This window comes from Carex rostrata, chromosome 22 (genome assembly GCF_964058835.1).
Source record: "Carex rostrata chromosome 22, lpCarRost1.2, whole genome shotgun sequence".
NCBI lineage: Eukaryota > Viridiplantae > Streptophyta > Magnoliopsida > Poales > Cyperaceae > Carex > Carex rostrata.
In genome coordinates this window covers 4,386,734-4,400,682 of record NC_135939.1, presented here as the reverse complement: position 1 = coordinate 4,400,682, position 13,949 = coordinate 4,386,734, and the positions used below count along the sequence as shown (strand labels likewise).

Below are 13,949 nucleotides of genomic sequence, written 5' to 3'. Positions count from 1 at the left end.
AGATTTGACTATTAATATTAAAAAAAAAATTACAGATCTGAATTGCAGTTATGACAGTTTAGTCCCCACAAACAATTATATATAATAGTTTAGGTGCGAGTAGTGTGCGGATACTGTAGCGCGGGTACTCATATCAGCTTTCTAATATAAAACAGCAAAGTTTATGTTATTTAGTTGTATACAGAAGATGTGTGCGCGCGTGCCACACGACTGCAGAAAAAAAAATTAAGAGACTTACTACTATATAGAGACTACTAGACGCAAGTATGAGACCCCGATTTTTTTTATTTATATCCAAAAAAATATATAAATTTAAAAAACTAATCAAACCACTTGTTTTTTTCGAAAACTATCCAAACCAGAAATTTTTTTTCCGATTTCAATACCAATTTCCGCAAATTGGATCCTAAATCCGGAATAATTTTTTCCGGATTTAGAATTTCTTTTTTTTTTTTTAGGAAATTTTTTTTCTGAAGATTTTTTTTTAGAATTTTTCAGTTTTTATTTATAATTTATTTATTTTTTGTATTGAAGTATTAGAAATATTGAATATATTTTTTAAAAAATAGATGAAATACTATATAATTTGATTTATTCGAAAGACTGCTACAAATAACCCGGATCAACATTTTTCATGCCGGATTTTTTATGGCCGTAAGAAAAATTAATATAATATAATATATGTATATGTATATATAATATAATATATATGTTAAAATGTGCTTGCATATCAAATTGGATTTGGCTAATATGCTATGGGTAGCTAAGAGGCCTCCCGTGCTACGGCTTAATATTTGACTTTTCAAAATCCTAACGGTCGATCCGAACCGTTCATCTTGTTCTCCATATTAATATGTGTTTGGAGACCAAATTTTATATTTTTTGGAAATTGTTTACTATTTTTTTAGATTTATTGAATATCGCTGTTTTTTATGGTCCAGATTTGTCTGAAAAACAGCGATTTTCAATAAATCTAAAAAAATAGTAAACAATTTCCAAAAAATGTAAAATTTGGTCTCCAAGCACATATTAATATGGAGAACAAGATGAACGGTTCGGATCGACCGTTAGAATTTTGAAAAGTCGAATATTGAGCCGTAGCACGGGAGACCTCTTAGCTACCCATAGCACCGTAGCCAAGTCCTATCAAATTTTATATATTTTTTAATTTTTTTACTATTTATTAAGTATTTAACAAAATCGCTATATTCAGACCATTGAATTTTTGTACCCATCTTAATAAATAATAAAAAAATTTAGAAAAATGTAAAATTTGATCTGCAAGCACATTTTAAAATATTCATCATGTTGAACGGTTTGGATCGACTGTTTGGACTTTGAAATCTTTGAAAATAACGATCGTTGAATGCCTACCGTTGAACGAAAGTTAAACTGAATTTTTGAAGCACTAAAGGAGGGTTCCAATGCCTCATTTTTTTTATACCTCATCATACCTCATATTTTATATCTTCATTTTCTTCATATTCAAAGTCTAAATTGTCGATCCGAACCGTTCAACATGATATCCATATTAAAATATGGTTAGGGATGAAATTTTATAATTTTTGAAAAAAATTTACTATTTTTTAAGATGGGTAGAAAATCACTGTTTTTTTAACGGTTCGGATCGAATAAAAATTTTTGTTGAACGGTTCGGGTCGAATAAAATTTTTAACATATATATTATATTATATATACATATACATATATTATATTATATTATTTTTTTTACGGCCGTAAAAAATCCGGCATGAAAAATGTTGATCCGGATTATTTGTAGCAGTCTTTCGAATAAATCAAATTATATAGTATTCCATCTATTTTTTTTAAAATATATTAAATATTTGTAATACTTCAATACAAAAAATAAATAAATTATAAATAAAAACTGAAAAATGAAAAAAAATCCTAAAAAAAAAAAAATCCTAAATCCGGAAAAAATTATTCCTGATTTAGGATCCAATTTCCGAAAATTGATATTGAAACAGGAAATTTTTTCGGTATGAGACCTCTGTACAATACTTTTTAAAATTTATTGATGTAAAAGACCAATTCAAATGATAAATTTATGCTCAAAAGGATCTCAGGCGTAAAAAAAAACATGTAGAAGATGCGTTCTGCCAAAGTTGCAAGCTATAAGAGCCTGATCGGTGGGTTGCATGATTATTATTTTGAAAATTACTTCTGTAGGAATATTTCCTAATACATGTTCGTTATACAAGTTTTATTTCCTATTTCACTATTTTATATAGGCATTTTGTCTTTGTTCTCTTCAATTTTTATGGAAAAAATACATTCACTTGGAGCTCCGTTTTTTTCCCCTGATGGTGCACCCCTTGTGAAGTATTAAAATAATTGAAATATATAATAACTTTTGTTCCAAGGCCGCCGTTCAAAGTTGTTTAAAATTTAGATAGTAACTTTCATTCATTAATTAAAATATATATTTAATTGTTTAATTAATTAAAAGAGAAATTATACTAATAAATACTTGTTTAATTAACTAAACTAAAATTAACTAGTACAATCAAGCACTCAATTAAACAAATACGATTTAATAATACAAAGGCTAAAATTAATTAAACAAGCACAATTTAATAATACAATAAATTATTAAACAAGCAACACTTAACTTTAAGTTAATTTCTTATTTTAACATCTAACATAATCACCTCAAATAAGTCTAGCAATTTCATCTCACATTTTCCGAACACTTAGGGCCTGTTCGACGAAGGCTTGGGAATAGGAATAGGAATAGGAACGGGAAATTTTGACTGAAAAATTACTGTTCCCGTGGAAAAAAAAAAATTCAGCCTGAGTGAATTTGTTTTTTCCCACGTGAACAGTAAATGCCGAACAGGCCCTTATATTCTAAAATTTCCCATGGGTTAAGTGACTTTAGTTTTGACAAATTAAAATTCCCATTCCCATATTAAAAATTCTCATTTTCATAAAATTCATATAGGCCCTACTTAAATAAAAAATATAAAAACACTGTGACCTTAGCCGTTAATCTAGCAACGATTTGAAGTTTTGAACGAGTCCAAATTAAAAGACCAACTTGTATTTCCAAAGTATACTAGAACTAAAATTTCAAAAGCATCTGCAGAGAGAGTACTCCCAAAAGCAACGGCATATAGAGTGAAATGAGAGATCAAAAATTGTTACAATGACCAAATACAATTCAATGCAGCAACCAATTTAAACTCTGCCAATTTAAGACAGCAACCATTTAAACTCTGCCAGTTCAATGTTGGTTTCTAACATTCAGCATCTGATTTATTTAAAATACCCGAAAATTGCCAAAAGTTTACACAGACTACTCTTTGGGATCTTCGCCATAAACCTTGTCCCACCAATTGTTCATTTCATCAACCCCAGAGTTATCATTGGTGGTGTTACGGTTGACAGTGTTCCAAACCTGATTAATGTTAACAATGTTTGATAAAGATTATGAAAAACAACTACGAAGAAATTTCTCGCTTTTATTTTTTTAAGAAAGAGAGTATACCTCTGTTATGGGGTCAATCGGTGTGTAAGAGTTCACTAAAAGCAAATCCTCACTCAGATCATCTGCCATGCTATTTGGAACAGAGGTCCTACATTATATGGAAGAAATGCAGATGGTTTCAATTATATCAAGTTATATAAACCACGCCAAGAGTAGTAAACAACCCATATGTTAACCGCAGTTGTACATAAAGGATCAATCCCAAAGTTTTCTAATGTTCAGCCCTTGTTCGGAAATTTGATTTGCCAATTTCAGTTTATACTTTGAATTCAGTAGTTGATTTCAGTTTTCACCCTGTCTAAAAGGAATATGTAGTATGTTTTCCTTTACCAATACCAGCAGAACAAAATTATACTGAGGCAAAACTTCTTTTGTTACTTCTCTTCTGATACATGGTGAGCATATAGAACTCTCTTTAGAAATTATCTTTATTCATATGTATTGTTTCTATTTCTTCTTATTTCTTAAAAAAAAAATTGGTATAAAAGAAGTAAACATTATCTTGGTACATACTCATTGAGAAGCTGAGAGAACTCGGTAACAGTCTTCAGTTGTTCAGCAATGGGAGAAATTGATGCCTGTAATGATGTAATTTTCAAGAGATCAACAGAGTCCCACCAAAAAATTAGTATGCAACTTAGATGCTTCCCAATTTTGACAGTCCTAATGAAGAATTTTCAAAATTAAGAAAACCTCTATCCTCAAATAGACTAGCCTATAATATAAAAGGACAAGTTGATTATAGAGTTTATTTGATCATTTAGTACAAGAAATCATTGCCATTCAGTCAATAATTGTTTGATAAGATTTGCAAGTACTGTAAACGTCAACATTTTCCAGAAGAAGCATATTTTAAAATTTTGGTTTACTCATTCATAAGCACAGCTTATGCTTGCTTAAAATATAATTTATACTCTTGCATGGAGTTGAGTTTGATCCAGTTGAACCCTATGCCTGAATCTAATCTAGAAGGTTCCTACCCTGATAATCCAAACAAATAATTTCTACAATTAAGAAAATATTGGAAAAAGATAACTTGCCCCTGTGTTGCTCGATGATCCAATCTCAAAAAACCTTACCTGTCATATAAAAAATATGAGTTAAATATACACTCAATTTCACCTTTAAGTAGCTACTATTTACTTCACCATTACCGTTCTCTACAAAATGAGTTAACTAATTTATTCGAACAGTTCTAAAAGAGAATTACTTTTACCATTAACATTTTCCAGGTGGAGATTTTAATCTTTCTGGTGTTAATTACAGTTATTGGTTATTTTTTTAAAATCAAGAACAAATATCATATAGAGAAAATGTTTTCTCAAAATCATAACAAGAGCAAGCTTGTGCTTGAGAAGTTACAATATTTACTGTTGCATAGAATTGAATTGGATCTAGTTTAAGCCTATGTCTGAATGTAATTTTCAAGGGAATACTACATAGTTCAATAAGCAATTGACATGATTCCTAATCAGACACTCTTAATAAAAACTTCTACAATTAGAAAATTGATGGAAAAGGTAAGTTGGCTCTCAGATAATGGAATCCCCAGCATCAAAAAGCCTCATCTCATATATTATAGTAGTACCAATTGATTATATATTTTAATTTGCTAATTCAGTGTTACAAGAAGATATTGCCACTAGGCAACAATTGATTTAAACTGTTTTGAAAGGGAACTTACTTTAAACATTCACTTATTCCAGATGGAGATATATTTTTTATTAACTGGTTGTACTTTTTCACTAATTAGTTTATTGGGAAACTCATATGGAACATAAAAGGCATTTCTGAAATAATAACATGAAAACATCTTATGTTTGTTTGATCTCGTGATATATAATTCCTGCATGGAGTTGAGTTGGATTGACTTAACCTGATAAAGTGACTACGTTTCGACGTAAATAGGTTATGTTAGGATGAATGCATAACAAAATCCTGAATGGTATATTCGCATCACTAATAAGCTGGATATTACCTTGTGGTCAAGTGATCCCTCCCTATTTCTAATTGTTGTTTTACTCGACTAACTTGGTATCCACAAAGTTGTTACAAAACATAACACAATAAAAGACAGAGTAACCATGCAAAATGTAGAGAGAACATTTTATCTCACCTTCTTCTGAGGGTTCTCAATGTTTATCCCAGCAGGGGTGAAGCTAGATCCAGGAATGTTCTGAACCCTGCATAATTGACTTATCAGTTGCCTCAAGCATCACTAAAGGAGTCAATTTTAACTGTAAGGAGGCTATAAAATATCTGTAAAGGATATTGGCATTTGGAAAGCTGTACTACAAGGACAATAACCTGATTTGGAAAGTTGTTGTGCTCTCTTCTTTCTTACATGGATAGGCCGGAATAGAGATGCATCAACCAAATGACAATTGACAATTATAATTAAGGTTTGAAAAAGACTTCTCCCCCAAAAATTGCTTATTCCTTGGGAGTGTTTCATACAAAATAGCAATGCCAAACACAACTTCTCAAGAAAAAAAAAAAAAAAATTTCAGGGTTGATATATTCCATTGAATTTCCTTATCATCCCTTTAAAGAAAAGTAGGGCCACAGTGAGTAGGACCTAAATTTATTAAAGAAGTATTCAGTTATCGTTACTATTATCTATGTTTTACATAAAAAATAAAAAAATTCAAGGAATATATCGAATCCTCAGGACAAATGTTTACGCTTCCTAAATATCAAACTTCAACTTATATACCTTCCATGCTGGGGTGCTAAAGACATACTTGGTGCAGGGTAAGGCACTTCTGGGCTACAATTTAGACAAAAAGGAAACATTTTTGAGGAATATATCAATCAATAATAAAATGTCTAGGCCTCCTAAATTTTATACTTCAATTTACCTTCCAAGCTGGGGCAGTAAAGACACCATTCTTGATAAAGGATGAGGCACTTCTGGGCTACAATTTAGACAAAAAGAAATTCAAGAAATATATATCAAATCCTTAGAAAACTTCGAATCTTCCTAAAATTCAAGCTTCAATTCATCTACCTTTCATGCTGGGGTAGTAAAGACATCATCCTTGGTGCAGCATAAGGGTTTTCTGGGCTACAATTTATTTTGTTAGAAAAAATTCAATGAGATTTCAATTTTCTAGAACATTTGAACAAAATACACAAACATTTAATACATTAACAAGTAAATAAATTTAAGACTATTTCCTTACCTTACATGGAGCAGACTGCTCTGTCGACTTGACTGATAAGGTGGAAGATTCCTTATTCCCGAGGAAGGGAAAACTCGAGAACTGTGGGGAACCCTTATTCCTGATGAAGAGAACATTGGAGCACTGTAAGGTACACTTACTCCTGATGAAGGGAACATCGGAGTGTTTAACTCTGATGAAGAGAACATCGGACTATTGTAAGGAACACTTCTTCCTGACGAAGGGAACATTGGAGCACTTATCTCTGATGAAGAGAACATTGGACTACTGTAAGGAAAACTCATTCCTGGTGAAAGGAACACTGGATCATTGCTGGGAAACCTTGTTCCTGATGAAGGTAGCAGTGAAGCACTATAAGGAACACTTGTTTCTGATGGAGGGTACATTGGAGCACTACAAGGTACCCTTAATCCTGATGAAGAGAACATTGGACTACTGGAAGGAACACTTATTCCTGACAAAGGGAACATTGGATCACTGTAAGGAACCCTTGTTTCTGACGAAGAGGCCATTGCATCACCGCGAGGAACCCTCATTCCTGACAAAGGGAGCATTGGAGCACTAAAAGGATCATTTATTCCTGACGAGGGGAACACTGGATCACTGTGGGCAACCCTTGTTCCTGAGGAATGGAACATTGGAGCACTGCAACTGATAATCAAAGACTTTTAGAGTGGTTTAAAACACTTGGCAAGCAAAACCTATAACTGGATACTTGAATACAAGTATTGAAGAATTGAAAACACTAGCAGTAATTTGTCAACAATTCTATTATCTACCAATCCAAAACAAAACCTTTTTGTACCTTTCTGGTGAATTGAGTCCCAACAGTGAGAAGAGAGAAACACGGTGCTCGCGCGTCATTGTTAACGGGGAGAAGGATGAAAACTGAGATCTGCATGTTGAATTAATAACAAGATTAGCATTATCCCAAATTTCCCTTTCATAATTCAAAAGGAACTAGTAAAGACAAATTATTTGGAGAATAAAAAAATTAGAGCAGATCCACATATAATATATAAAACAACATTGCATTTTCTTGTATTATTATTTTTCCCAGCTTATTTTTTTCACCTCAAAATATACATTTGGAGGGAAAAGTTAAAGAAGATCTACAAAATATTCATTCGCATACCAAATAAACTTGCATTAATTTATTTTTCTATTGTTTGTTGATTTTTCCACCTAAAAACATTAATTTATAGAAAACAGAACATAGCGGATCTCTAAAACATTTAAAAGCCTCCCAAACAAAATTACATTCATGCGTCCAAAATCACATTGGAAGAAAAAGCTAGGGTAGATCTACGAGGTACTTATTCCTGACAAAAAAATGGATGCATATAGAATTTTTATTTTTTATTAAGTATTCATATATATATTATTTTTACCTTTCTCCAGAGAAGTTCCCCCTTTCTTGATGAGAAATCGGAGGAGCCGTCTCCAAGTGACGGGCTGTGGAAACATCAGTGCTACAACACAAATAGATTTTTTATAGGTAAATCTGTCAATTTCTGCAGAAATACTGTGCAGAGAAAATAATCGGAACAATTCACAGAATTTGAAATAGATCTAAAAAAAAAAAACTTCATCAGAGAAACAACACCACTTACAAGTTCCCCCTTTCAATTGCATTTCTATAATCATCCAACATGGTATATTTTCTTTTGTTTTGAGTTGAACTTTGAGTCTGATACGGTGATGCCATAATTTCTCTCGCTCACGAAAGGAAAAAGAAGGAAATCCACTTGCTCTCTCCTCTCTCAAACCAAACGAAAAAGACAAAGACCAAAAAAATTAGCATCAAATAAGCAATTTATGCATTCTTTGTTTCCAATTTTGGTGGCCTGTAAAATTAATTGTAGACATATCTAAGGAAAGGTAGCGCAAGGTAGGTGCAGAGGGAATGTATTATTTCCGTAAATGCATAAGGTCATTAGGCAAGGCGAACATAGGAAGTCCGAGGGGTTCTACAAGGCCCCTTCATCCAAATAACACGCCCACCGTTGGATTTTGTAAGAAGCATTATTGTTCTAAATCCAACGGTGCAATGCTTTCTATGGATGGAGGAGTAATCCAATAACCTTTTGGGCCTACTCCACCACCTTGAGACGATCCCTCTTCTTTGAATCTGCCACCAGTGGTAATAAGAATACAAGAGCCGTTTCAATTTGCAGAGGAAATGTTTCCTTACTCCAACCAGTACCTATCGCTTGGTTCTCCAAACTCGGACGTCGGCATAGAGTAACTCCTAATACATAAAGTTTATTCATTACCAAGTGTATCTTCCTCAAGTCTTTTGCTAACTATGTTCACAGTGTTTATTTTCATGGAATATATCCAGTGTTAATTATCAATGTTGTTCTTTTAACTGACTATGCATTTTGAATTAGCCCGTAATAAGTAAAGTTGGTCCATTTTACTAATGAGATGGGATATATTGACAACAAATTTATTAGGAAACCTTATTAACTGAAATCGAAACTCGCCATAATTGAAAAATTAAAACTATAAATATCTTTATCACTTAGATAAGCTGTGTATCAAATTTGCTGAAATGCAAATAAAATCTTTGGTCGCCAACCAAAACCCAACAAAACCAAAACTGTTATTTTTTTAATCATTTGATTGATTAGTTTTGAAAGTGCACAAAATTTTGATACACAACATACCTGATGGAGAACATATCTGAATTTTGCTTGATTCTGATGAGTTTTGTTGTCGGTTGTCAACTTGTCACAGTGGTCTAATAAATCCATCGTCAGTGTATCCTATCCATTAATTTTTATGTTAATGATAGCTTAACTGATATTTTATCTTGCAATGTGAATGCTTGGGTATGTACATGCAGACACAAATGGTGATAAAACATAGCCATATTTTATAGTAAAGAAACAAAATGAAGAATGATGATCAAAGAGAAATTATGTGTGGACATGAGACAATGCTAAAACTATGGACTAAGGATAAGTTTGCTAAATGGAAAGGAAAAATAAATTATTATCTATTTGGACATACTATGTTAAAATGGAAAATCATAGTACCTCTAGAATAAAAAATGGAAAACAAAAGCATCCAGATACACAAAAAAAGTATGTTCAATAAAAGAATCAAAACCTTCCAAATGGTGATGCATATAACTTGTTGTATGTGTGCTCAGTGGCTTCTCCCTTCTCTAAGCAGCCATAGGACTCTGTAATACAGAAGGAAAGATTGAATAGAAACAGTTATTCATAAAGGAAATTTCATGGAAGATAAAACAACCCAAAAAAAAGTGACTGTTACTCACTTCTCTTTTATCGAACTCACTGGCTTCTGTATTTGTATCAGGTCAAGCAACTCCATAAGGTGCTTTATGTTCCTGAAGAAAACAATACAGGATCGTTTTGATTAATATTAAATACTCCAAGCAAAAAACTTGCTAACAGACATCCTATTTAGAAACAAGTGGTATTCTGTTCTGTCTTTAATGATACGGAAACCCTATACAATATAAAAAGCAGCTTGAATTATAAACTTCTACAAAAAAAAAGTATAAATTTACAAATACAAGAACGACATCTTGAATAAAAGCACCTCCTCTGTAGGAGAAGCATGATTCAAAGTTTCAGTAAGTTCACTGAAAATACAAATGTGCAAGTCAGTCTAATTGACTAATACAGATCCTTTTTGCACAAGAGTATTCCTTGATACTGCAGGAGAGAGTTTCTTTTCATAAGTGTTGTTCCCTATATCTAGTAACTTTCAGGGAGTATCCAGCAACTATTGTCCCATGTATATATCCAATCACTATGAGATGCCCCACAGGAGCAGGAGCCAATCCGCATTGTATGAATTAAAAATAGTTCATTATTATGTCTGCTTAGACAAGGGCTCTTTTCTCAGATACTAGACACTTTTTAAAATCATCAAAAAATAAAATTTTCAATAGATCTTCTGAAACTCAGTATGTTATGCTATGCATGACAAGTTGATGACAATACTGCAATTGGAGAACCCCAAATGAGTACAACTACATCTCAATTGGATAAGCTCCTTTCTTTAAGGCGGTTACTTTAATGATCATAAGATAAAAGATATTACTGAGAAATAGCCAAGTCTAATTAAGAAAAAAGGATCCAAGATTGATTTCTGAGGCAACACCAAAAAAATAATAATTTAATTGATGCTTAAAAACCAGAACCAACAAAGATAATTAATGTTTCAAATGTATATATTCTCAATTTCTCTGTGAAATTAAAGACATGGAATGGCAAGAGCAATGCCTGCTTTTGTTTTATGGCCCCTTCTTTCACAGTTGATTTAGGATAAATTTAGAAAAATATTATTTTTGTAGTAGACAGATCAAGTAGCAGCCATGTGAAGAATAGGCGGTCAAGGATAAGGGAACTTGGATACATAATACATATTTCTGAATTTGTAAGCTTAGGCTGAGGCTTAGACTGCAAGTGGCTTGTTACTAACAGGTGAGGCACTAGGCCTGACCACTTCTTATTCTTAGGTGAGCCATCTACATAATTATGCCAGTATTGCCATATTTTAGGATAGAAAGGATGGATCTTGTGAGGTTAGTGCTACATGAATGCAACAGGCCCTGTTTATCTCGTTTAAAAGAGGAGAAGGGTTTAAAACAGACAAGTCATGCTACCTAAATTGCTTCTCTTTAGAATTCATAATTTCTTATCGCAACGGATCGACTTCGCAGCTTGTGTGAATCTTTTCAAAAAAGATCATCGCAAAGGATTTTTGCGTCAATAAGAACCTATATACTACAAATTATTAATGGAAATGATGGGCCCAACAAAATAAAATAAAATACAGTTTGGCATTAACCATAACTAACAAATAGTTAGGACAACAGGCTAAAGATAATAGGACACCTGATAGGTAGGTAAAATGACAAAATGCTGGTAAAGGGAAATTAAAAAAAGAAAAGAAAACTATTGCCAACCAACTCCCCATAAAAGTTAACAGAAGCCTCCAAGCAAATGAAAATAATTATCATAAATCTGGTAAATTCAAAGAAGAATTAAATCACTTAACCATATATAGAAGAACCAAATGGGCTCCCTCCTCCTCCTCTTCCTTTCAAAATCACCAGATGACAGCTGTACATTTCTGGAGTAATTCCCTTCATAGTGTCGGAGATGCATTGTCCCTAATAGAGCAAAAGAGTTTTTTGTTGTGATAAGAAATCTATTAGAAGTAGTGAAATTGAAGTTGTACTTACATTGCTTAAAGCTTACTCCAGCTAAGCTAATTGTAAAATATGTATGATAAACCAGACATGAAAATAGGATAAATGATAGACAGTGTTGAGGGGTAGCAGCTTGAGTTCCAAGTGTTAGAATTTCTACATTAGATTCTTTACAGTGAATTAGAAGGTCATATTGCAACTAAATGTATTCATTTCTTGGAAGCAAAAGGCGGTAGCTGCCCACTAATGCTATTCCTGTCTCAGGTTCAATTACACAATTCTGCAATCTTGGAGTACCAAACCGCAGGTATTACCAATTCTATTCATATGTTTGTGGCCATAAACTTATGTTAAGCTTTCTCCAAGAGTTAAAGAGTTTTTTTTTTTGTTATAACTAGTGATATAGCAATGATGATAAGTTTTGACCTGAAGTAAATATCTCATCAACATACAAATAATGAGTAGCACTAGGGTGTTCTTAAGCTCACCAAGCTCTTTGGTGAGCTTAACTCCAAAACATATTGAAATAACCTGAAACAACGAATCCAAACAGTTGAAACCAATGTACTCGTTTACATATCAAATTTATAAACTTTTGAATTAATTTATTATAAAGTCAAGCGGTAAAAAACAACGAGAAACGAACGTAGTAAAATTAACTTGTACACTTTTTTTTTACCACTTGACTTTATACTAAATTAATTCGAAAAATTATAAATTTGACATGTAAACACATCACTCGTGAAATAGATTGGTTGCAATGGTTGGATTCGTCATTTGAATTCATTCTGATAGGTTTTGGAGTTAAGCGAACTTGGTGAGCTTAAGAGCCCCCTAGTTCTACTCTAAAATAATATCACTTTACTTCTTTGCTTCAACAAAATCAGTGTCTAAATAGCAGTCACTACTGTCCAAACCATTAACAAAACGTAAATCGCCATCATCTGGTCAGCTTCAATAAAAAGAGTACACAATTTTGTGTTATAATAAAATGTAGAAAGTGGGTTATAGTGTCCAAATGACCACAACCTCGAGGATCACTCGACTGTGACTTCTCTTATAATATCAGCAAAGCCAAGTAATAATGTGGGAATACATATTCTCAACATGACAATCTGACTGGGACTTCTAATAGTAGTCTAACCAAAAGTGAAACAGCAAATGTCAATATTATAAACAAAAGCAGAGAAATTGATTACCCCCCCCCAAAACCACAATTCACCAAATAATAATTGTATAGAGCATCCCAAAGCACGCGAACTACTCAGTTTAACATGATTCAGATTTTACAATGACGAGATATTAAGGAAATAAAGAAAAGAAACTAATATAACCAAAGAGAACCAGAATAATTAATAAATAATCGACGATTTACAGCGTTCAGCAGGAGGGAGGCCAGCTAGTAGCCTTCCCCCGCCTAAGTTGTTCCGTAATCTCCACCAAATCACCACTCACTGTGTGTTGGCTTTAGTAGGCAGTGGGAAGGGTGCAGGAAGCGATAAGCGGGCTAGGAGGTAGACAAGGCAGGAGGGGGGGGGGGGGTGAAGCGATGGTGCTGTGAGGAAAGAGGCGGAGAGACGGGTCGAAGGCGAGGAGGCGGGATGTAAGAGACTAAGAGGTGTAGCCGGAGGTGGACACTCCAACTGAGAGAGGTGGGTCTCCTCTCTCGCGTGAAATCCACCCCCGCTATTTGTTGGCTGGCCGCTGGAGATCGACCTCCGCCACCTATTTTGTTGAAATCCGCAGAGCCCTTGGTCCGAGTTCGGATCACCCCGCACAGTCGCACTTGACACTTCCAATTAAGACCCTTTTTAAATTGTGGCCTGACTGCCTGAGTCTCGAAAACAGATCCCTGTGATTAAAACTTAAGCTAGGGCATCAACTCCCCGAATTTTTTATTAATAGAAATAAAATAAATAAAATATTTAAAAAGAGCATTACTTTAATTTTTTTGCGAAAAGTAGATAGATCGGGTCCTGTTAACCCGTTCCACCGGACGGGACTACACAACCCGTTCCGGTTAATCATCCAACTTCCTAATTAAATTCGCTAAAAA

At 33.4% G+C, this 13,949-nt stretch overlaps 1 protein-coding gene across 8 annotated transcripts; it reads right to left on the bottom strand.

The window, feature by feature from the left end:
* Window positions 1–3,077: 3,077 nt before the first annotated feature.
* Window positions 3,078–13,712, bottom strand: LOC144574165 (uncharacterized). 8 transcript variants are annotated; one of them, XM_078324041.1, is made up of 16 exons: window positions 11,740–13,708; window positions 9,986–10,057; window positions 9,814–9,887; window positions 9,369–9,467; window positions 8,310–8,947; window positions 8,088–8,168; window positions 7,502–7,591; window positions 6,697–7,347; window positions 6,522–6,578; window positions 6,373–6,429; window positions 6,228–6,281; window positions 5,628–5,694; window positions 4,552–4,590; window positions 4,025–4,089; window positions 3,512–3,599; window positions 3,078–3,421 (listed from the first exon to the last, which is right to left on the bottom strand). In XM_078324041.1, exons 5-16 carry the CDS (start codon window positions 8,402–8,404, stop codon window positions 3,320–3,322), a joined length of 1,446 nt encoding a protein of 481 aa, XP_078180167.1. In that variant the 5' UTR covers window positions 8,405–8,947; window positions 9,369–9,467; window positions 9,814–9,887; window positions 9,986–10,057; window positions 11,740–13,708; the 3' UTR covers window positions 3,078–3,319. The 8 variants fall into 8 exon arrangements, with proteins under 8 accessions (XP_078180167.1, XP_078180171.1, XP_078180166.1 ...); XM_078324045.1 differs by lacking the exon at window positions 8,310–8,947 and having other exon boundaries at window positions 9,814–9,889; window positions 11,740–13,707; XM_078324040.1 differs by lacking the exons at window positions 8,310–8,947; window positions 9,369–9,467; window positions 9,814–9,887; window positions 9,986–10,057 and having other exon boundaries at window positions 6,697–7,341; window positions 11,740–11,854; window positions 13,269–13,711.
* Window positions 13,713–13,949: the final 237 nt, after the last annotated feature.